This window comes from Mugil cephalus, chromosome 2 (assembly GCF_022458985.1).
Source record: "Mugil cephalus isolate CIBA_MC_2020 chromosome 2, CIBA_Mcephalus_1.1, whole genome shotgun sequence".
Lineage (NCBI taxonomy): Eukaryota > Metazoa > Chordata > Actinopteri > Mugiliformes > Mugilidae > Mugil > Mugil cephalus.
In genome coordinates this window covers 19,405,748-19,427,291 of record NC_061771.1, presented here as the reverse complement: position 1 = coordinate 19,427,291, position 21,544 = coordinate 19,405,748, and the positions used below count along the sequence as shown (strand labels likewise).

Genomic DNA, 21,544 nt, shown 5'->3' with positions numbered 1-21,544 from the left:
CAACATTAACGCAAACTAATACTAATACCCAAAGTGTTGACTTAATTCTCATCTTCTTATGAGTCTGGTAACAACATTTGGATTTCATTAGGGGCCACGTTTCAACCGAGTCCCACTACCAATCTGAGCCATTTCGTCGTGAGTAAATTCACCTCCACCGCGATTCGATACCGTATATGACTCCATTCATGTTACCGTCAAGTCCATCACCGCGGAAAGCCCACCCACACATTTTTGATTGGCCTGACAGATATTTGCTGGAGCACAACCAATTCCCAACGGAGTGGTTCCACACCAACTTTCTGCCACAAAACAAAAAAAAAAAACAAGAAATATTAGAAAAGAAGCTGGCATGGCTTCTGAGCTGCTCCTAGAATCTTTGAAATAATAGCACAGACTGGCTTTGATCAACTTGTTCGGCTAAGATTCACTTCAACAAATATTTGGCATAGTGTGCTAGACTCGACAGGATAGACGAGTCTGTTTGTTTTAAATCAGAAGTCAGTAAAACATGCAGAAGACTACCCCAATCCAACAACTCCAAAGTTTGACCAGAATACACTGTAAATGTCTGCACGGTAAAACACAACAGGGATAGGCTTGTTGTAAAGTCGTATTAAACAGTGAGCCTCCTGTTTCTTAAATTCGATATATTTTGGCATGGAGATGTTTACAAAAGTGTCTCCGTGGCGCCCCTTTGGACGGTCGTATCGAACCCGCCCCGCGTCAGATTAATGGCTGTGATTGGCTTGGCATGGGCGAGGGCGAGGCCACGTGGAAAACTGTTTGAACAGAGGGAGGGCCAGCACATTCTGCCAGAGCAAATGAAACATGAGCTTTCAATTTGGTCTACTTCCCAGATTTCCTTCATCTATCGGCATAATTTAAATGGTGTATAAGCAACGGGGTAAGATCACATTAGTCTCCATGAAGACGAACATATATTTAACTAAGTCCTTTAGTGTTTTGGTTTTAGGACTAATATGCCCATGCAGATTATAGGACATTTACAGTTATCACAGATTAAGTAAATGGGAATTAATGAGAAACTCAACGGCATCAGTATTACACTGTGCACACGGTGAATTCTGTTTTATGTGAACCCTACTTCAAAGGAAACATACTTTATATTTCACCGATAGCCGATTGTTCATTCGCTGAAATAAGACAAACCCTGTTCTGTGTAATCTTATCAGTAGGCTCATAACAAATCAAGGGTAGCCTGTAAAACGCGGGCCGGTGTCACCAATCATCACCTGAGGGAATTCTTTCAAGCCTGGCAGGATATTTCAAAACATATACACACGATAAGCTTGAACAGGCGCACAGGGACGACTTTTTACTGTCATTTAAAAAGGGGCTCAGTAGCTGAGAATCACCAAACATCAAATGACTGTGTAGTATGTGGATTGTGCAGTGAAGATATGCCCAGGCCATTTCAAACACAGAAAATATTTTCTCTATGAGAACAATGTGGAGCCTTTGAAGCAACGCCACAGCTTCATGAAAACTCTGGTTAGTGCTCCATAAGAGAAGACGCTGCAGACATTTTTCCTTAACAAAAATTTGTGTTTGTTTTTAATATTTTCATTGTGAATAACACATTGGTAAGTGCCCTATCCTTGTTTTAGCTCTTGTTTATTGGTGGAGAATTTTACAAAGAAAAATCTAAATAAATTTGACCAAGTCTTGAGCTGATGCAGAAAGAAACACACTTTTTTTAAATTAAATAAAAAAATATTGTTTGGTTAAATCAACCGGCTTATGCCAAGGTTCATCTTGTGCCTTGAAGTATCAGACTAAAAAAAATAACTAGTAACTGAGCTGCCTGACCTATCGTTGTTGGTTACTGCAAAGCAAACACAAGAAAAAAGGGAATTCTTATTCACTTATAAGAATGAGAATAAAAATGCTCGTTCCAGATGTGCTTTTTGTAACACTCCAGCATCTATGTAACGCAAACTTCTCGACATGAACACTTCCCAACATGGGAACGTAATACTGTTGGTTTGAATAAATAAAGCGACAGTAAATACTTCATCTCTGTTGTGTTGTGAACAAGCTTGGGAAGGAAAGGAATGATGAAAGGACTGGATTTACTGGATCTTTACAACATTTGCACCTTGGATTGTGATTGATGTAATTCACAGAACTGACCTAAAAAAAAAAAACAACCATCTAGTTGTGTTGTGTTGTTATATGTGATTGGTAAACTGTCAGTCGTGTGTTTTATGTGACCTGCAAATAAATGAGATGCACTTATCCTTTACATAACCACATAAGCCTTCTGAAAACATGGCACAGATTACAAGTTGCAGCTTGAAAAGTGATGCGGCCGTGATTTGCTGCGTGTGTTTTTCCTATAATGTCTCCACCAGCTTTGATTGAATTAGATTCTGGCTGCAGAAATTTTAACATGAATGTTTGGGTTTGAAACAAAAATGACTCACGGGCCTGTACACAAAACAGTAAACAAACAAGCAGATGAACCCATTTACTCCCATGACACCTCCCAATGTCAACAATTCTGCTCTCTGTCGATTGATCTGCACGAGTGGAAAACGCAACCAAACGTTGATGTCCTCCCTCCGGCATTCTTTCAACGCTATTAATTATGCATCAGCGTATCCAGCAAACACAAAGAATTATCAACTCTAATGTGTGTAATCTCTGATTGTTTATGGTAATCATTGCAATAAGCGGATCAAAGAGCAAACTATAAAAAAATTAAAACAGTATTAAAAACAGTTTCCTTTCAAACACTAGCTGCATTTCCATTACAGATGTTTTTTGCTAAATAAATGTTATTTTTACTGAAATTTCAATTCAATTCAAAGTATAAAAACATTTCGATAGAGTACAATTGCGCTTTTTATGTATTTCCATTGAAATGTGTTTTGCAAATTAACTCTATAAAGTCTCGCGATATCCCATAATTCTCTTAAATTCTCGTCAGGTAACGCCAGTGATGGGGAATTGCACTTCTAATACACTTTTTATATTGATTTTTTATATTTTATATAAAACATATTATATTTTTTTATATTGATACGTCTGAAAGACCACCTCGTGAGGGCATTATTTTTTTCTTAGATATATTTGAGAGGTTTTTTCGAAATGTAGGCGTCTCCATTGCCAGTTTTCATTGCGATGTTTACGTTTTTTTTTTCCTAGGTGTTATGGAGACGCTGTCTCTTTACAAAGTCCTGCAGAAAAACGCCACACCCCCTCCTCAGGTAACATGACAAGTCAGCTGGTCACCTCATGACAGGTTATCGGTAAACACTGAATTCCCGCTGTTTGCCCTCCTCATGCTCCACGCTTACATAATCACCACAAAACACATGCTCGGTGATGACACGCAACGCCGACGATAGCACATCAATAATAATAATATCCTGTAATGCGCTAAAGTTAAAATGTGCAAACATCGGGAGTTACCGATGACTGCACGGTGATGTTCAAGACAGGGAAACGGAAAAGTATTCACATGCGCCCTGTGTGTGTGTGTGTGTGTGTGTCACAGACTCAACTTCACAATGGACACTATGTACAAAAGAAAATAAGGAGGAGCCACATGGCAGGTGGCCTCCCGATCGGGTTTTATTTCGCATTTGTGTACCGAAGTGTGGCTACAAGCAAGTTAACTGTTAAAAGAAAAATGTGTATAGATACACATACACACATTACTGGCGTTTCCCGTATGCACAACTCATTTATCTGCAGAGAGAAGCCAAACACAACGCTGCAGCTCGGGTTCCGACGCGGACACGTGTTCATTCATCTGGCTGCATTTGAAAAGCAGCTCGTCTGGGGATCGGTGTTTTACTGTGTGTGTGTGTGTGTGTGTATATATATATATACACTCTCAGTTCCTCCTAAACACACCCAATAAAGAAACTGTAGATTACCTGAAGCGGGACTAATGGATCCGCATCCTCTGGTTGCCAGACCTCGACCACGCTGGTGGACATCTGACTCAGAGCTTTGTGGGGAGGAAAAAAAAAAAAAAAGCAACAACAACATACATTTAACTGTTTGGGTTATGACATGGGTACGGTGCGCGAAAAGCCACGTCGTTGTACATACATAATAAAATAATAATATATTTGCAATCTGGCAGTAATGTGATTAGGTTATTAAGGGAGTGTGGTGGATGATAAAGACACAGCAGAGCAGTGAGGAAATGACTTCGCCTCGGCAGCCTGACAAAAGGCTGTGTTTGCTACTAGCTGAGGTGTTAGCACGGTGGCTAACGAACTTGGAAATAAAAATAACACACACACGTCTCCCCCCCGCCGCTGTGTGGCAAACACGCCGCGTGTACACAGCTCCCAACGCTGACAAATTAGCCACCAAAAGCGCAGATAATGCGCTACTTTCCTTCCTGGAGAAGTTACAGTTTCGCTTATATTTTAAACAGTGGCAGCTAGCACCAACATTAGCAGGCTGATAAAACAGTAGCTACAACCCTCCTCTTAAGTTCGCGTAAATAAAATATTCATCACTTAAATATTTTCACAATGTTTTTCAGCTACTTTTATTCCACCAAACAATTACGCGTGTCTCTTATTTCCCCTGCTGTCAAAGTCAGCCTAGCTAACTTCACGTACATTTTTCTTTTTTTTGGTTGTGTTCACGTTACACCCCCCCTCTCCTCTCCTCTCCTCTTCCCTCCCCACCTCGAAGCGGAAAATAAAGGTGAGCACAAACCTTGCAGCTGAGCCCCTCCGCGCTGGACGCAGGGTAAAAGTAATTGTAGTATTCCTAGTAGTATATTGATCCACGTTTTCCTGTGACAGTGGCTGCCTTGGTGGAAGTCCTGTAGCCCCGCCATGCTGCCCTCTCAGCTAGCAGCCTACCTTGTGTTTCGCTGTGTTGGTCTTTCTTTCTGTCGGTGGTACTAGGCGGCAGCAGCAGCAGCAGCAGCGGCAGCAGCAGGAACAGCTCCCTCCTCCTCCCTCCTCCCTCAGACAGACACAGTCCCTCCCTCCCTCCGTCCCTCAGTCCCTCCCCGCCCGCTGGAGGACGGTCGGTATAATGCGTGTGTCTGTTACAGACGGTAAAACCGACAAATGGCTTTAAAAGGCATCGAGCAAAGCCACACAAGCATTAAAGTAGCCTGCAGTGGCGGAGTGGAGCTCGGCGCTGCAGCTACGTCACTTGGTTTGTTTGTTTGCACTTTCTTTCTTTTTACTACATCTGCTGCTAATTGCACTTTCTGGTTACACGCTAAACTGCATTTCCTTGCTCTGTACATGTGTAATGACATCTAAACGGTCTTATTTATATATGTATATAGTTAAATAAGTCTTTATTGTAACATTACTGCTTTAATGCTTAAATTGCAGTTTACTAATTATAATCCAAGTATATATAAATATATGGACGCAGATCAGCCACAACATTAGAACCACTGACAGGAGAAGTCCATCTTGTGACAATAAAAATGTTCTGCTGGGAAACTTTTGGACCTGGCATTCATGTGGATGTTTCTCAGACATGTAGCACCCACCTAGACCAGACTAGACCAGACACCCCATAGCAATGCCACTCCTTGGCACAGGCACACACACATACAAAAACAACAAAACAAAACATGAAAAACAGCACAAGGTGTTCCCCTGGCCTCCAAATTCACTAGATCCCAAACTGATCAAGTATCTGTGGGACGCCCTGGAACAAGACTAACCACCGAGCCCCCCTCCCTTTAACCCACAGGACCCAAAGGCCCCCACTAACAGCATTTTACAGGCACAAGTAACGTTATGCCTTATCTGCTCGATTTTGCTTCATTTTTACTTGTAATGGTGTATTTATATTACCTTCAAACTTCCTATATTAATATGTGACTAAATACTGTATTGAAATGCTGAGGTATATTTTATGCACCGACTTCTACTAAAAATATAGTGCTGGTTTTACTCCACTGCTTCCATCTCACAGCTCCAGCTACAACTAAAACACACTGGCCAAAATTAAAGTTCAGTCTTCGTCAGCTTCTAATCTTCTCTTTTATAAAAAGATCGTCCTAAAACTGAGAGGACACATTTGCACAGCATTTCGCGAATAAACAAGGATTTGTCGGGACACGCCTTTATTTTAACTTCTCAAAATTTTGCAACTATTAGCAGAGAAGGGCTTGGGGTGATTTATGAGTGTGCCAAGAAACAGGTTTTACCATAACTGCTTCATTAGGAACACCGAACAATGCGCACCATTAATCATCGGTGAGTCGCCTTTATGTCAAACTCGGGGCCTAAACGTCAGGTTAGCGAAAGTCTCTAGTCAGCACGCATGTAAGGACTGAACTCTCACTGCGTGTTAGCGAGCAGAAGCTACTCACGGCCTTCGAGGAGAGCTTTGACATTCAGCTCGTCGGACGCATGAATCATAGTCAGGACAGGTTGGGCAGGTACACGCATGAACACATGCTTAGGTTACTCTCCTGTGGGTGTGTCAGCGCACTCAAACAATCTGCAGCTAGGCATGAAGAATTTTTTCTTTTCTCTTTTTTTTTTTTCTGGATCTGGTTGCGATAGCTATGAGTTCACTTCTAACAAGAAGGTTACACAATAAACGTGCAACAAGTAGGAACATGGACATTTTAAACATTCACACACGCTGTGTGGGAGCATGTTATTCTTTACAACACCAATAAAACTGCAACAGGAAAGCTTCATCTAATCAGTAACCTGCACTCTCACACCAAACGCGCTCTTCTTTACTGGCTGGAAAACAAAAGCGACTTGTGTCAAAACGAGAAGTCAAGAATCACCAGACGGCGTTATCTCATTATTACTGGAAAGAGGATGAAACTGATGAGAAGTGGCGGACGGACGAGCACAGGACACATTTGAAATGTAAATGAACAAACCCAGATACATCAGACTTGTCAACTAGGTCAGTGAGTAAACACGGGTCATGTGACCGCCTGTTTTACTTCTGGTTTGACAGAAAAAGGGGAGGGAAAGAAAAAAAAAGAAAAAAAAGAAGAGCGACAGTCATTCTCGACAAGTCGTGACAATGGTGCTTCTTTTTTTTTCTTCTGTTCATGCAGAAAGAAAATGCGAAGCCTCCAAAAATGTTGTGCTTTTCTACGACTGTGGGAAGGTCAGACAAAAAATATGAGCGCAAACGATACAAGGCCTGATCCAAACACGCACGCACACTGTAGAAACAGGCTTTTAATAAAGAAAACGTCTTAAACAATGTAAACGCCCTTTAAACAACTATATGATTACAACTCTGTAGACGTATCTGAAACACATCTCCTGTAATCGGATCAGTGAATGACGTCCACGGGACAGAATGAAAAGTGCACACCTTTGTGATTCCAAACCATCTGTTTAAACCATATAAATTCAATAATTAGCAACACAGATGTAGTTAAGTGTTGATTCCTTTCCATCATCAAGTCAGAGCTCTCAGTTTTCACACAAACAGGTGTCCAAAAAGTCAAGCTGCTAAGTAGTGTTCACACACAGAGCCCAGACACCCCTCAGCCTCTAATGGTCGGCTCGGGCTCTTCTCCGGTTGCAGCAAAGAAACACGGGATGAAGTCCATCTGCTGCTGAAAAATCAACCGTATCCACTCTCATTCAAAGCCAAACCCCAGGCCATAACTGTCGGATACACAGAACAGAAAATTAGAAATGCAGGGAACAGGTCTGCGGGCTTCTGACACAAGTTTAACCAAATATTTTCCCTTATTGTGTCCATGACGTCTATGAAGAGAAGCGAGCAGTCAGTCCATGTAGTCAAAGTCCTCAGGGATACCGAAAGCTTTATTAATGCGCCCGTCGTCAAAGGCAAACTTCTTCTTCGTCCAGGACTTGATGGCGAAAACGTTGTCTGAAAAGAGAAATTAAACAAATTAAAAAAGCATTACTTAATTGGATGTAAGTTCAGTTCAGTTTTGGAAACGTTGGCTTTGCTGGTTACCATGATCCCCAAAGGTCAGCGGTGTCCCAGGTTACCACAAAGGTCTACAAACACACAGAGCCTGACGCCAGGGAGGTGACTGGGGGACATTAAAGTGTCCTTACAGCAGAGGACTTCAATGTTTTTCAGGCCTAGGACCCTCAAACTGATGGAGAGATTAAGTAGGGACCCCCCTACCTACTATATATGTTCTATATTAAACTCAGCCTAGTGCTGCTTATAAATATACGTTACTGTCATTTTGCATTCAATATTAAGGTATTCAAATAATACACATTTCTAATCAACCAAAGACTTTGCGGTCCCCCTGGAGTACCTCCACAGATCATTGTTTTATATGTAGATGAATCTACCTCAATATGCTGCATGTCCTTTAGCATTTAAAGCATCAGCCCTAATCAATGGAAACACTATTTTTTTTTATTAAAAAAAACAAATGTTGTGTCGATTTTTCTGTTAATTGTGGGAGATGACTCACCCGTCCATCTAGAAACTGCGTCTTTTGCTACAACATTTGACTTTCCTGCAAAAAAAAAAGAAAGAAAAAAAGAAGAAGTTGTGATTCACATATGTATGTATTAGATATTGACATAAAGTCCATCCTTCCATCTATGGCACATTCAGATGTCGGACATAGTGGAACCAGGCTCCACTTCGCACATGTGGCTTCACAGCATCACAGTAAATTGAAATTAGCGGATGAAAGTTATGAGGAAAACATCACACTTCTAAAGTTTTTGTTTTTGTGACATGTATTTTGTCAAACACTACCCTATGTACAACAGGTCCAACAAAAATGACTCCAGTTTGTCATGGCAGCTTTCATTTTTTGCATCACTTTAGGGATATATCATCATCCCCGGTGACGACCTTAACGTCTCTTTTAAGGTGCGAACAATGACGAGATGGTTGGGTAGATGCAGCTGTAATGTGCGAACAACAGATGGTTACTATTAAAACTACTCTTCTGAGACCATCCACTTTATTCATCCCGGAGGAAACCCAGCATCTAATAGCTCCGTCACATGGAAACAGAGATGAAAGATGAGCCATATACTAATATGAATATATAATAAAAAATATACACTAGAGGCACCGATGATGACAGTCCGGTTGGTTCCTCACACTGAGGCGTTGTATGATCTTATAGCCTGAGGGACAAACGACGTCCTCAACCTGCCACTGACACAGAACAGACAAACAACAGTGGGTTTTATTCTGTTTATATTTAATGCCGTTGTTCTCCTCCACTGACTGCTTCTCAAAATAATAATAATAAGCTGTTTCTCATTTCTCGTCTGTGCCTGTGGGAATCAAGTAAAGGTTTCCACATGCCACTCAATCATCCACCGCTTGCTTGTGCTGCCAACTACCTCAGACAGCATCTTCAGTCTGAACACAGAGGATGTTGTGTTGTTACAGGGGACAAAGCTGAACTGGATGTTTACCTCACAATGGCTGAAACTGACGGGTGGTATTTATAGTTGCTCACTGGGTTGATGATACCAGGATGAAAACATCAACCACCATCACCACAAGCTGGACATTTTCTCTACAGGTTAATAAAGGGGTGACTACGTGCCTCTGACCTGTCACCTGTTTACCTGCCCAATTTGTGCTTCATTATTTTATTTGCCGATGTTGTTTATCAAGTAATGAGTCAAAGGTAAAGTGTCTGCGAGGGCATGTTGTTTGGGTCCATCCCTGGCCGCATAAAGGCACCATAAACACCGCACAAACACGCACATTCAACATGATAAATGTCACGGATGAGGCGGTAGAAAACACGTCCACCTTTAAATCATCTGATTTGAACATTTTCTCTGGTAAATAAATAATTTTAAACGCGATCATAAATCTGCCCGTTAATGGTTTTCCCGCCGCATGGTTGTAAACAAGCCGCTGTGATTTATTTGCCCTTCCCATATCTGATTGTTTTTTTGACTCCACCTGTTGTTCCAATAACTCATTGGCTACGATGGGCGTGTTTAATCTTGTTAAAGCTTTTTAAACTTCTAAATCCAACTTGAATCTCAGCGTTGTTTGTGCGCCGCGTCGTGTTCAGCCCTTCCAGTTGTTTTTAGTGGTCAGTTTTTTAATTCTTCTCGGTGTCTAATCAAAAGAGAAATAGCCAGCAGTGAGTCCTGGTCACAAATGTATTTAAATGTTGGTTTCTGTTGGACGGCTTTAATCCGACCTGTTTCAACAACAGCTTGTTGGTATCTGGGTGTGGCAAACACAGTCAAACAGGCACAGGGCAGAAGACTTCAATCTAAGACATTAAGTCATTTCTTCTTTTGTTTGTCACTGACATAAAAAAAACCCCACTTATGGTGCTATCCCAACTATTAAAGATTATTCTTTACAATATTTGTTCCATGAATTGAGATTGTGTGTTTTTTCTTAGTCTGTTTTTAAATTAGCGCAATAACACAAATATTGGATTTAGTGACAACTGGTAGCAGCCTGTACAGTTCATGTACATGAAAACTAAACAAGATGCTTTGGAGACTTGGCTTTTTAGGGACGAATGTATGTGAGATTAAATAAAGTGTCAGCGAATAAATCTAATTTATAATAAATAGTTGACTTTCAGTCTAACTTTGCTAGTTCATGTTACATCTGAAGTGTTTTGAATAACTAAATAAATAATAAAAAAAACAAAAAAAAAACAAAGTTTATCTCCATGATCTAAAAGATAAACAGCACAAACATCAGGTTTTAAAAAGTGTCATAAGGTAAATTTTAATCAATGAACAATGGCTTTGGAGAGGGGAGGGAGGGAGGTAGGGAGGGATGCGTTCAGGAGCAACAGGAAATAAAAGCATGAGCGGAATGTTGTTTGAAAAGTGCAAAAAATATTTCTGATTGGGACGCAGCAGTATTTACATTGTATGAGGAACACTGGAATTTTATTGTTGCGTAATCTGATTACTCTCACAAAACCTGTTTCTCTGAAAATCCTTAAGAAAATTAGGGTTAAATGTGTCAGATATTCTTAACAGAAAACCTTAAACACAACCCTGGATGCGCCCTGAACCTCAGCGTTCGATGTGCAGGAACAGGTCTGAGCCCATTCTGCACGTTCAGTGTAACCCCCTGCAGCAGCAGACACGGAGTCAAAGACTCGGCTCACAGCCGCACACGCAGGGTTTAGTTTTCGAGCGTCACTGTGGGGAGATAGTTATCTACAATGAGACTGTGAGGCGTACTTAGGTGTTAAATAATACGAAAAATAGGCCAACGTGCATGTGGAGACACTTCAAAACAGAGACGGTAAATGTGAAAACAGTCTGCTGAACTAGATCGAGACATTTCATTTTATAGATGCAATGATATGGAATTTTAAGGATGATAACAATAACAGACAATTATCTAGAAACAAAGCGTGTTATTATGAACCTACGAACCCACGCTTTTTATGATCATGCGCATTAAAGTCTTTGAGATATTCTGCTCTTAAAAACAATGGAATTCATTTTTTTGAGTAAAGAATAACAACTTTCCAGTCTCTATTCTTCTGTTATTTAAATTAAGGAAAGAAAAGTAGAATTTAATGTGTGAGAACTAATGTGAAATACAAATGTGTTGCAATCTTGGGAGTAAAATTATGGAATAAGATCAGTGATGAGTTGAAGTTATGTAATTTAAAAAAAGCTTTAAAATGTAAAATAATGAATAATTATAAATTACAACAATGATTCCTTTTGTCTTATTTTTTACTGCTTATATTGTAGCTTATTTAATGTTATTGAATGTATAGGACAGGCACATATAAGCACATTAAGGTCACTGTATGATTTTTTTTTGTGTGCGTGTGTATAATGTATAATTGCTATTAAGGATCATATGTTATATTTAAAAGTATTGCGTCAATATCCACATGATCATCTGGATAAACTGTCCACACAAGTTTATCCAGATGATGACGTGGATATTGACACTTTTTTTTTTATTTATCTCTGACATCGTATTGGGAGGAAAATACACTTTAACTTTTACCATCCGTTTGTCTTTTTGACAGTATTAAACTGATTTTAAATTGAATATGAATAATTATCCTCAGATCTGATCTCTTCATTGACATGCATGTATAAGCTACAAAACAAACAAACTGATATTTTATATTAATTTAAAGATACTCTTGTACTCAAACCTCCGGTGACACTGGTTTAATAGATTACTGCTCCTTCAAAGTTCAACACATTTCCAGACAGATGTGCCTAATAAACTGGCAACTGAGTACAGGCGCTGGATGTTGTCATCAACAAGATGTTCAGCAGTGCTCAGCGTTAAGTGCTCACATACAGTAGCCACCTATGATCAGCCAACCTTAGCTTTAGTTCAAGGCTGCATTAAATCGATATTTTTATTGTTGAATAATCGAATGTTCTACAAAATACCAATTTCTTCACAATTTCCTAGAGCTAAACAAACCTTTGCTCTGTCAAATATTTACCTCCCCCCAAGAATGTGTAAATATTTGACATATATTTCTCATGACATCTTGGTTTGAGTTAGAAGTGACACACAATAGCAGCGATGTCGCTTAAATACACATTGCATGGGGGGGAAAAAAAATATAATCTAATATTTTGTCTTTAGCAATAAGCCTTTAGCTTTAATTACAACCTTCTCTGTAGCATTGTTACGATAAGAAGCCTCTGCAGTGTCACAGGATTTATTTCCATCCAGAGTTTTTAATTCATTTTTCCACTAAGATCTTGTATTGGTGATGGGAGAGTCTGACCACTGAGCAAAGTCCCAGAGATTCTGAATGGGGTTCAGGTCTGGACTCTGTGGTGTTTAATCCATGTGTGACAATTATATCTCATGGTCCCTGAACTTTCACTATTAGAACTTGATGGATCCTGGTGTTGTCACCTTGGAATATGGCCGTGTCATCAGGAATAACCTGGTCATTCAGTATGTTCAGGCAGTCAGCTGAATGTTGCTGAACCTGGACCTGAGCAACTGCAGCAAACCCAGGTCTGTAGAGTAGACACTAGGCATGATGGGGGCATCACTTCATCTGCCTCTCTTCTTCCCCTGATGCCCCGTCACTCTGGATCAGGGTAAATCTGGGTAAATTACTCGATTTCACAATTAATCGCGGTATTAAGCGCTACAATTAATTGATCGTAACATTTCCTGAATACCGTCAGAAAATATTATTCCGAAACCATAGTTAAGGGCAACTCAAAAGGAACGAAAACAGAGCTACGCAACACCCACAGTGTTTCCAGTGCTGGTTGCCCGTCCTAAATCCTAGCCCCTGCTCCTTCAAATGTCTCGGGTTCTCGCGACTACTAAGGTAAACAACAGATGACTATCGTGCTCAGTATCTGCTCTTTGGGGTTCTCAATCTAACGGTCACTTTGTAAACGTCCTTAAGTGTCTCTCGATCCGCTGGACAGCTCGGTTTATCAATAAAGAACGAGGTTATTATGGCCCAGAAGTTTAACACCACATGTCACGTTTCTGTTTATTATCTCGTCTTTTGAGCGCTGACGTTCTCGCTACACGCTGGTCTGTTGATAATATCACATGATGTTGGTGACTGACGCTACACGTTAAATTATCCGACGTTTCATCGAGTGGTTTTCTTTTTGCTCAGGTGTATGTGTGTACAAATACAAACATGGGATCATATAATAAGCAATTTATATTTTAGCATCAAAAGATAGAAATAAAGGAAACTTTAAGGAGTGTTCAAGTGATTTTACATATGAATAGATTTGTGAAATCAATCAACGCATAATAATCATAACATCGTGATAAATTCTCTGACAATAATCGTATTAAGGAAAACTATAATCGTGACGTCCCTCCTCCAGAGTCCAGTGTTTACGCTCCCTAGCAAACTGAAGCCTTTTTCCCCCGGTTAGTCTCACTGATTAGTGGTTTTCGTAAGGCTGCACAGCTGTTCGGTCGCAATCTCTTGAGTTCCCTTCGCAACGTACATGTGGAAATACTCTTACTTTCACTATTAAACACAGCCCTGAGGTCTGCTGAGGTTTTTCTTCCCCATTATCCTTCCTATCCAGTCTTTTAAAAATGTGTTGGACAGTTCTTAACCCAATTTTAGTAGTTTCTGCTTCAATCTCCTCAGATGTTTTCTCTTCTTGATGCAATGATTTGACCCTTCTCAAACACTCCAACATGTTCTCCCCGACCATAGGATGTGTCTTTCATCACGGTTGTTTGAGAAAGAGAAGCTGCTCATTGCATCACATGAGGTTATACATATACTTGTTGTCAGCTGAAAGAAAGATAAGATAATAATCGCCCGTGCAGCAGGAGGCTCGTACCTATTTGCTTAGTTAAATCCAGGTGGCGGGGTTTGTTTTGGTCATGCAGTGCGTTATCATTCGGACTACGAGTGGACGTGCGTGCCGCACCACGTGACCGTCGGAGGACGAGGCGGCGCGGCCTTAGCGGAGTGGAAAAACCAGCAGAACTGTGTGCAGACTCAATGAAGACCTGGTGTAACGGTGGGAGGTGCAAGTAAACAGAGCAGATATTTTTATGGATGTGTCACATGAGCAGATTAAGTAACACACCCCCTATACCGCAGGTCAGCTGTAACACAAGCACGAAGCAATAAAGGATTTTTGTAATAGCTGTCAGCATTGTGCGGCCGATGTGTGAGGTGGCAGTTGTTAAAGAAGTTATTCCTTCGACTTTGTCTTTTTAAAGACACAGCAGCCTGATCAGCTGACGTTCGGGTTTTCATCGTGGGCTAAACTAGTAACCATAAAAGTCTTAATATCGAAAGATTCGTCAGGAAGTCTCATGCTTTTCACACTTCTTGTAAGAATGCACAACTATTTTTTTTAATGACCGCTCAAGTTTCACTTCCTCCCTTTTCAACTGTGAGAAGCTGTGACCCTGCAGACGAGAAGGCCACGAGCCATCTGTCACTCCAGGTAGACACACTGGGTCACACAGGAAGATCATCTGTAAGCCTGTCACAGTTATTACCCAACGGCGTGAACCTGCAATTATTTGAGGCGACCGCACTCATTCTGCACCATCATCTAAATCATTCCAAAATACATCGTCACCGCTTCATCGTCTTCATGCTCCCGTTCTGAAGAATTAAATCACAAGGCCGGCCCTTCGTAAAGTGCAGCAGCAGAAACGTTTGGTCACGCTTTTAGATCTAATCCGTGTTATTATTGGTGAGGAGGTACCTGCAACCCTAAAACATGCATCCTAAATATTTACCCAGAAGACTTTGTCATTACTAACAATGTAAAGTCTCTTCTAAGTATTTGTTTACTCGAAGCTGAAAGGTTTATCGCCTGCTCATGGAAGAATCAATTAATCAGTGGAATCTCTCAGTGGTTGAAGGGAATGTCCTTTAATTTTTCCATGGAAAAGATAAATTATTTCACTAAAAATAAACTGGATAAGTTTTGGAAAATTTGGTATATTTTTTTACAGCTATTTGGAAAAGAATGAGATACAAATTGATGCTTGGAATGAGGAACTGAATTGATTACAGATGCTGTTTGTGTGTCTGCTTCTATGTTTTTTTTAATTATGTTTGTTGATGTATTTGTTTTATCTTGAAAATACAATAAAGAGATGTTTAAAATAAAATAAAAAAAGATTACGACCTAAACTAGTCTTATATTCAACAACAGGCCGCACTGAAAAGGTGTCAACGTGCATTATTGGTTAATAACTAAAAATATATCTTAAGCCGGTGCCATATAGATGAAGTCTGCCACTTTAAAGTTAACTGTGTTCAGGTGTTTTCTCAAGTCACTAACTCCAGGTGACTGGATCGATGCGGAAACTTCAAAAAGTGACTTTTAAGTTTCCTGGTGTGTACTCACTTATCTCCTGGATGACTTCTGGGTCACACTCTTTGTACTTCTCCAACTCAGCCTGCAGCTGTGTTCGCTCGTCTCTCAGAGCCTGAAGCTCTTTCAGCAGAGAACTTCTTTCTTTCTGCACAAACACACAAGCAAAGGGTTTTTATTATCATCATTATCATGCGGTACATTTAAATGTATTTGTTTTTGAATGCAGGTAGATACTCACTGTATCTTCACGTCCCACTCTGGCTTTTTTAACCGCGTTCTGCAGAGACTCTTTCCGCTCCTTCGCTTCAGAAATCTTGAGACAAGATTATACGACTGAATCAACAAAAGCATTTCCAGTGGTCATGACACAGTCGTTTAAGCGTTTAATTTTAGAAAACACTGTTGCAATTGTCACTTGTCATGAAGTAAACACATTTGCATTGCCTTGTAAAACAGATGCACGATAACCTAATGACAAAAACCGCGTAGTATCTCAGCGTTTCTATCGCACATACGGTGCGACCGAGCGCTGTTATTTAGAGACAATTTGCCACTTTGTAACTTCTGTCCCAGAAATCTGGTGGCGGCTAATGTTCTCGGAGGAGGCGCCACCCTCTCACCATCTGTCTACCATGCAACAGGAGAGGGAAGAGGGAAGAAGTGGGTCATCACAGACGATGAGACACTCGAGGATGAGCAGTGGAAGAGTCTGTGACAACACATCCCTCACAAACATGACGGATCTTCAGTTCTTGTTAGTTATTAACATGGATCGTTTTATCATTATTATGCCTATTTATAAGTAATGTTATTTTAAATCATAAAAAAGAAAAAAAACATTGATATATTGCATGTACACCGATCAGCCACAACATTATGACCACTGACAGGAGACGTGAATAACACTGTGACAATTCAATGTTCTGCTGGAAAACGTTAGGACCTGACATTCATGTGAATGTTACTTAGACATGTAGCACCCACCTAGACCAGAACAGACCCCCTCACCCACCCCCCCAACCCCATAACCACAGACTGACTGCGCTCACCTGTTTTTGCAGCTCCTCCAGTTTGCGCTTGCGAGCATGTAGGGCCTTACTGGGAAAGGCCCAGAAGTAGTTGGATGTGCCAACTTTTTCACAATCCACCATGTTGTCATCAACCAGGCTCTGCAGCACATCCTTCACTGTCATGGGGGCTTAAAGCAACGGGGAGAGGAAAACCACATCATTTCCACATTAAGATCTTACATTTTCCATCACATTGCTTCCCAGTTTCACCATATTGTGATATATATATATACATATATATGATATGTTGTGGAAGACATGTTTATGGTGGGGGTTTTGTCTTTAGATCTACTTGGAAATATAACGGCGTTATAAGGTATAAGGTTGCGTTCCGCTGAAGCTTTAAGCAGAACAAGTTGTCCTCAGGTCTCGCGTTTACCGCAACTCGAACGGTCAAAAAAAAAAAAAAACTAAGCCCACACATCTGCAGCCTGTTTCACACTTATCTGAGAGAGCGTTGCATGAGAGGATGTAATAGAGCAGGAGTTACATGTTGAGCAGTGCGAGTGGTGAAATGTGATACTCCCACACGACTTGCTCGGCCCCGTCCACTGTGAAACTGAAAGAGCTTTTCAGCTGAGAGGATGTTGAGCAGCAGCAGCAAAAAAAAAAAAAAAAACAGAAGAGAGAATTGGAAACGAAGGTGAAAAATGAAAAACACTGTGGACTGATTAACCAAACTCCGCTTCACCCTGGAACCGTCTGTATTTCAATTTGCGTCTTCGCTGTTAATACATTTCAAACAGTTTTTGTCCCTTTTGCAGCTTCAAATTATTTTCCAATGCAAACTATTAACACTTTCTTCAAACTTAGCCGAGATAACTCTCTTGGCCTCTTTCCTGCCCACATTGCAGATCTCTTGTTGCCCCCTCTCCTCCTCCTCCTCCCCACATCTCTTAGTAACCACCCTACGTCCAAGTACGGGGGTCAAAAACATGTGCTTTTAATTACGGCAACAAGATCCAGTCTCTCCACATTAATGTGTCGCCCACTTTAAACAGAATCCCTCCTCAGTTCGCTCCAACACAGAAACACTTTGGCTCTCCCGACTCTGCGCTGGCACTCGAAAATCTGAGCTGGTATTTTTGTGAACGCTCCCTCGACGCTCGTAACGTCGGCCTTCAAACTTAAGCGCCCGAACGCTCTCGGCGGTTCTGTGCCTTTCGAGACTATTGACGGAGGTCTGGTTCTGCTCATAAAAAAAAAAAAAAAAAAAAAAAAATAGACTAAATACGGTTAAGACGGCAACAGACGAGTCCCGGTTGCCATGGCGATTCCGTAAGCATGTCACCGCAGTGGTTTGCATGGAGGGTGTTGAGGCTGGTGTCTGTGCAGTGTTCTACTTTAAGAGCACCGGCGGTATTCCTGCCTGTTTTAATCCCATCTGTTACTGTCGTCGCATATTTTACGGAGCGATGAGGATTCTCTGCCGGCCTCCGTGACACCCACGTCCGTCTTAAAGAGTCCTGAATATTTTTACTTCTGTTCGAGATTTGCATTTATCTTTAACAAACCACATTCATCGCACGTTGTTGAAGAACCAACCAGATGTCTGGTCAAAGAGTGAGTCTGAAACTAGAGACAGGGCTGTGTTTGTATAAAATAGAGTCTCTCTACTCACCTGTGATCACATTTTTTTTTTTCCTTTTTTGGGGAGACTATGTATTTTAGCCTATAGATGAACCACTTACACATCCAGTGTTAAAAACATCCCTCTGGTGAAACACTGATCACTACTCACCTATGCCCTTTGTCTTGGGGGCAATCTTCTCAATGTCTTTCAGCTGAAACACATCTTTCTGGAAAGAGAGCACGGGAACAGCATTGAATTAATTTTCTATTACACTTTTTTCATTCAGAAAATCAGAATTTACATGTCGCACCCTTCTGCACACACCACCGCCCCCAAATGACAAATCAAGACCAGGTAAACCCAAGACAACATAAATTGACACTATTTCAACAAATTAAAATACATTACACGTATAAGGTAAAAAGCATGACAGGAAATTAGCATCAGTTGATAGTATCCAAGAAATGAAGACCAACTTCTGCACAACCTGAAAAAACCCAAAGGCCGCACAATGAAGTGAAATCAAAACGAGGAGGTCTTTATCATTTTATCTAGTTTACTGTTAATTAGTCGTTACGTAGTTCACCCACATGTTCCATAAACTCACAAGTCATACTTTTACATTTTGAAAATATCTTGGACCATTTGATCCAGTCCTTGTACTATATGTTGTACATTTAGTGATTTTTACTGTCTACATTTTATAATGTAATAACTTATATTGCCAATAGTTTCATTTCAGTCATTTTAAGTCCCATTCCACACTGTATATACAGGATGTCCTTATATTTCCTTATACTTTTATTTTCCTGTTATTTTTTGTAAATTCTTTCAGATTTGAGATAGTTTTTTCTATATATTCTTGTTTTATTAAATGCTTCTGTGACAAGGAAATTTCCCATATGTGGGATAAATAAACAATGTGTTATTTTCAGCTTTTTACTCCATAACATCTTTTATTTCAGCGACAGGTAATAATAACTGACCTCATCAGTATCTCATTGTCATGGCACCCGTGTGTGGGTGGGTCGTACTCGGCACAAAGGGAACATTTTGTCCTCAAAGTTTATGTGTTAGAGGCAAGAAAGCAGAAGGATTTGAGCAACTTTGACAAGGGACAAATTGTGACGACTGGATCCAATCAAACTGCAGAAAAGTTTAAGGCTGATTATGATAGAAAAAGTCTCACATACGGTGCATCACTTTGTATATTTATGTAACGCCTTAATGTGGTTATGCATGACATATATATAAAAGAGAGAAACAACCAAAAGTTATACAAATAACTACTTTCATGTCTTTCATGAGTTTTTTAAAAATCGAGCACAATGTCTCCTCTGTGCCCCTTTTGTGCTTTGGTGATGTTTTTTATGTCCTTTTGATTTTTGTTTTCTTCAAATTAAAATGAGCAACTTTTCTTTTTCCCAATGTGTTAAATAAAAGAATATAAATGATGATAATAACAGTAATGTCAGTGACCACCTTTTAGACAGAACCGTGAGGATGTGTAGACTTGGATGTTTAACACACAGGTTGTTGTTTAGCTGCTGTGGGAAAACTCACCGATTCAAAGAAAATCTCCATCATGCGAGTCCTCTTCTCCTCCAAACTCAGGCCTTTCTTCTTTGACTGTAGCAGAAAGTTTGCAGTGACTACTAGATCATGAAGCCGTAATATGTTTGAGGCGATACAAGTACGTAAGAATATCACGGACGGATGAACTGACTGAACTCATATCGTTTACATGTAGCAACACATATGGGTACAAATTAAAGAACCATGAACTATGACCCAGTAATGTGACCTCAACAGAGAAAATCCTCCAGTTTAAAGACCTCAAAACAACGAGAACAGCACAGCCAGTATTTAGACTATTTAAGTGACTTTTGACTGATTCAGAAATGGTGAAGACTCCTTATAGCAGATGCTAATATTGTAGCACAGGTTTCTAGTGCATTTATAGGCAAGTTATAAGCAGTTTGTTTCTGTCCGTACAGACGTATAAAACCACAGTTTTCCCTTTACGTTGCACTTGGTGTGGGAGTATGCAAAAATTCAGAAGATAAAAAAAAAAAAACACAGTTGCATTTCCAATTACAAACGATGCACTTGTTTTACTTTATCATTGACTAATTAGGTTCATACGGAATAAATCGTAATTTTTGCAATAAATAATTAATTAGATAAAAGTCTGAAATAGTTTCTTCACTCATATTTTTTTGATATTATGGAAAAATAATGTTTGAATAAAAGTTAAACGGTTAAAATAATTGTTTATGTCACATAAGACCCACAGGAGGCCAGAGGGTCTAATCTGGACCTCAGCATGAAGTGTGAGGAATTTTATTAAATGTAAACACTCTCCTAATTTACTTGTTCTTCTTTGTACTAAAACAAACTGAAAAAGTCTGGAGTTGGCGTTACTTACAGGTTATTATCTTAACTTACTGGTCCATATGAGATCAAATTGGGCTGTAAAATGAGTTGGACCCCCCTGTCTTACATCTACGTTTTGTTTTTTTCTAATATGGCCACTACTGGCAGCCCTGAGCAGCAACACAGACATAAAAGAAGATTTTATGTCTGTGTTTCTCATGGAAATTACCCACATAGAATCGGACCAAATCTTGTTTTTATTATTGAGTATTCGCCATTAGAATAAGCTCCTATTTCCTCTGGTAATTTAATGAACACAATGAACCGGATCAGTCAAACAGGGTCAGGATACCCGAATTACTGTTACAACTGCCCCATTATAGCTAAATATGTTACCAAATTTATTATCCGTGCGTCTTAGCTGGTTAGCTGCTTCATTAATGTAAGGCTACTGACACCATATATGCTAAGTGTTAGCCTACAAATGTTAGCAAGTAGCTACATGAGCCTAATCTTCTACACGTTATTGCATCAACTGCAGGTTAAAGTTAGTATTTACTTACCATTCTGTGATGTAGACTGAACCAATAACTCCCACTAACATTGGCGTTTAGCTACGTAAATGTAACGTCGCGTCTTTTGATGTGTTTATAATGAGAACAGGGAAATATCGTCTAGTTAACACCGAATCTCCCGCGACAGGCTGTGACGCCGCATCGTTGCATTCACTGCTCCTCGTAAACCCCCGTATTCTAGTAAACTCA

At 40.1% G+C, this 21,544-nt stretch overlaps 2 protein-coding genes across 3 annotated transcripts in view; both read right to left on the bottom strand.

The window, feature by feature from the left end:
- The window catches only part of tmem131l (transmembrane 131 like), a 29,753-nt gene extending 24,807 nt beyond the window's left edge, over nt 1-4,946 (bottom strand). For both annotated transcript variants that reach the window (XM_047577890.1, XM_047577891.1), the window contains exons 1-2: nt 4,714-4,946; nt 3,912-3,985 (exon numbers count right to left, since the gene is read on the bottom strand). In XM_047577890.1, the coding sequence (XP_047433846.1) occupies nt 3,912-3,985; nt 4,714-4,837 (198 nt within the window). In that variant the 5' untranslated portion in view covers nt 4,838-4,946. The remainder of the gene's footprint in view (nt 1-3,911; nt 3,986-4,713) is intronic.
- Nucleotides 4,947-7,171: 2,225 nt separating this feature from the next.
- mnd1 (meiotic nuclear divisions 1 homolog (S. cerevisiae)) lies at nt 7,172-21,509 on the bottom strand. Its single transcript, XM_047575248.1, has 8 exons — nt 21,344-21,509; nt 19,968-20,033; nt 18,573-18,630; nt 16,811-16,959; nt 16,000-16,074; nt 15,792-15,906; nt 8,423-8,467; nt 7,172-7,854 (listed from the first exon to the last, which is right to left on the bottom strand). Exons 1-8 carry the CDS (start codon nt 21,344-21,346, stop codon nt 7,748-7,750), a joined length of 618 nt encoding a protein of 205 aa, XP_047431204.1. The 5' UTR covers nt 21,347-21,509; the 3' UTR covers nt 7,172-7,747.
- Nucleotides 21,510-21,544: the final 35 nt, after the last annotated feature.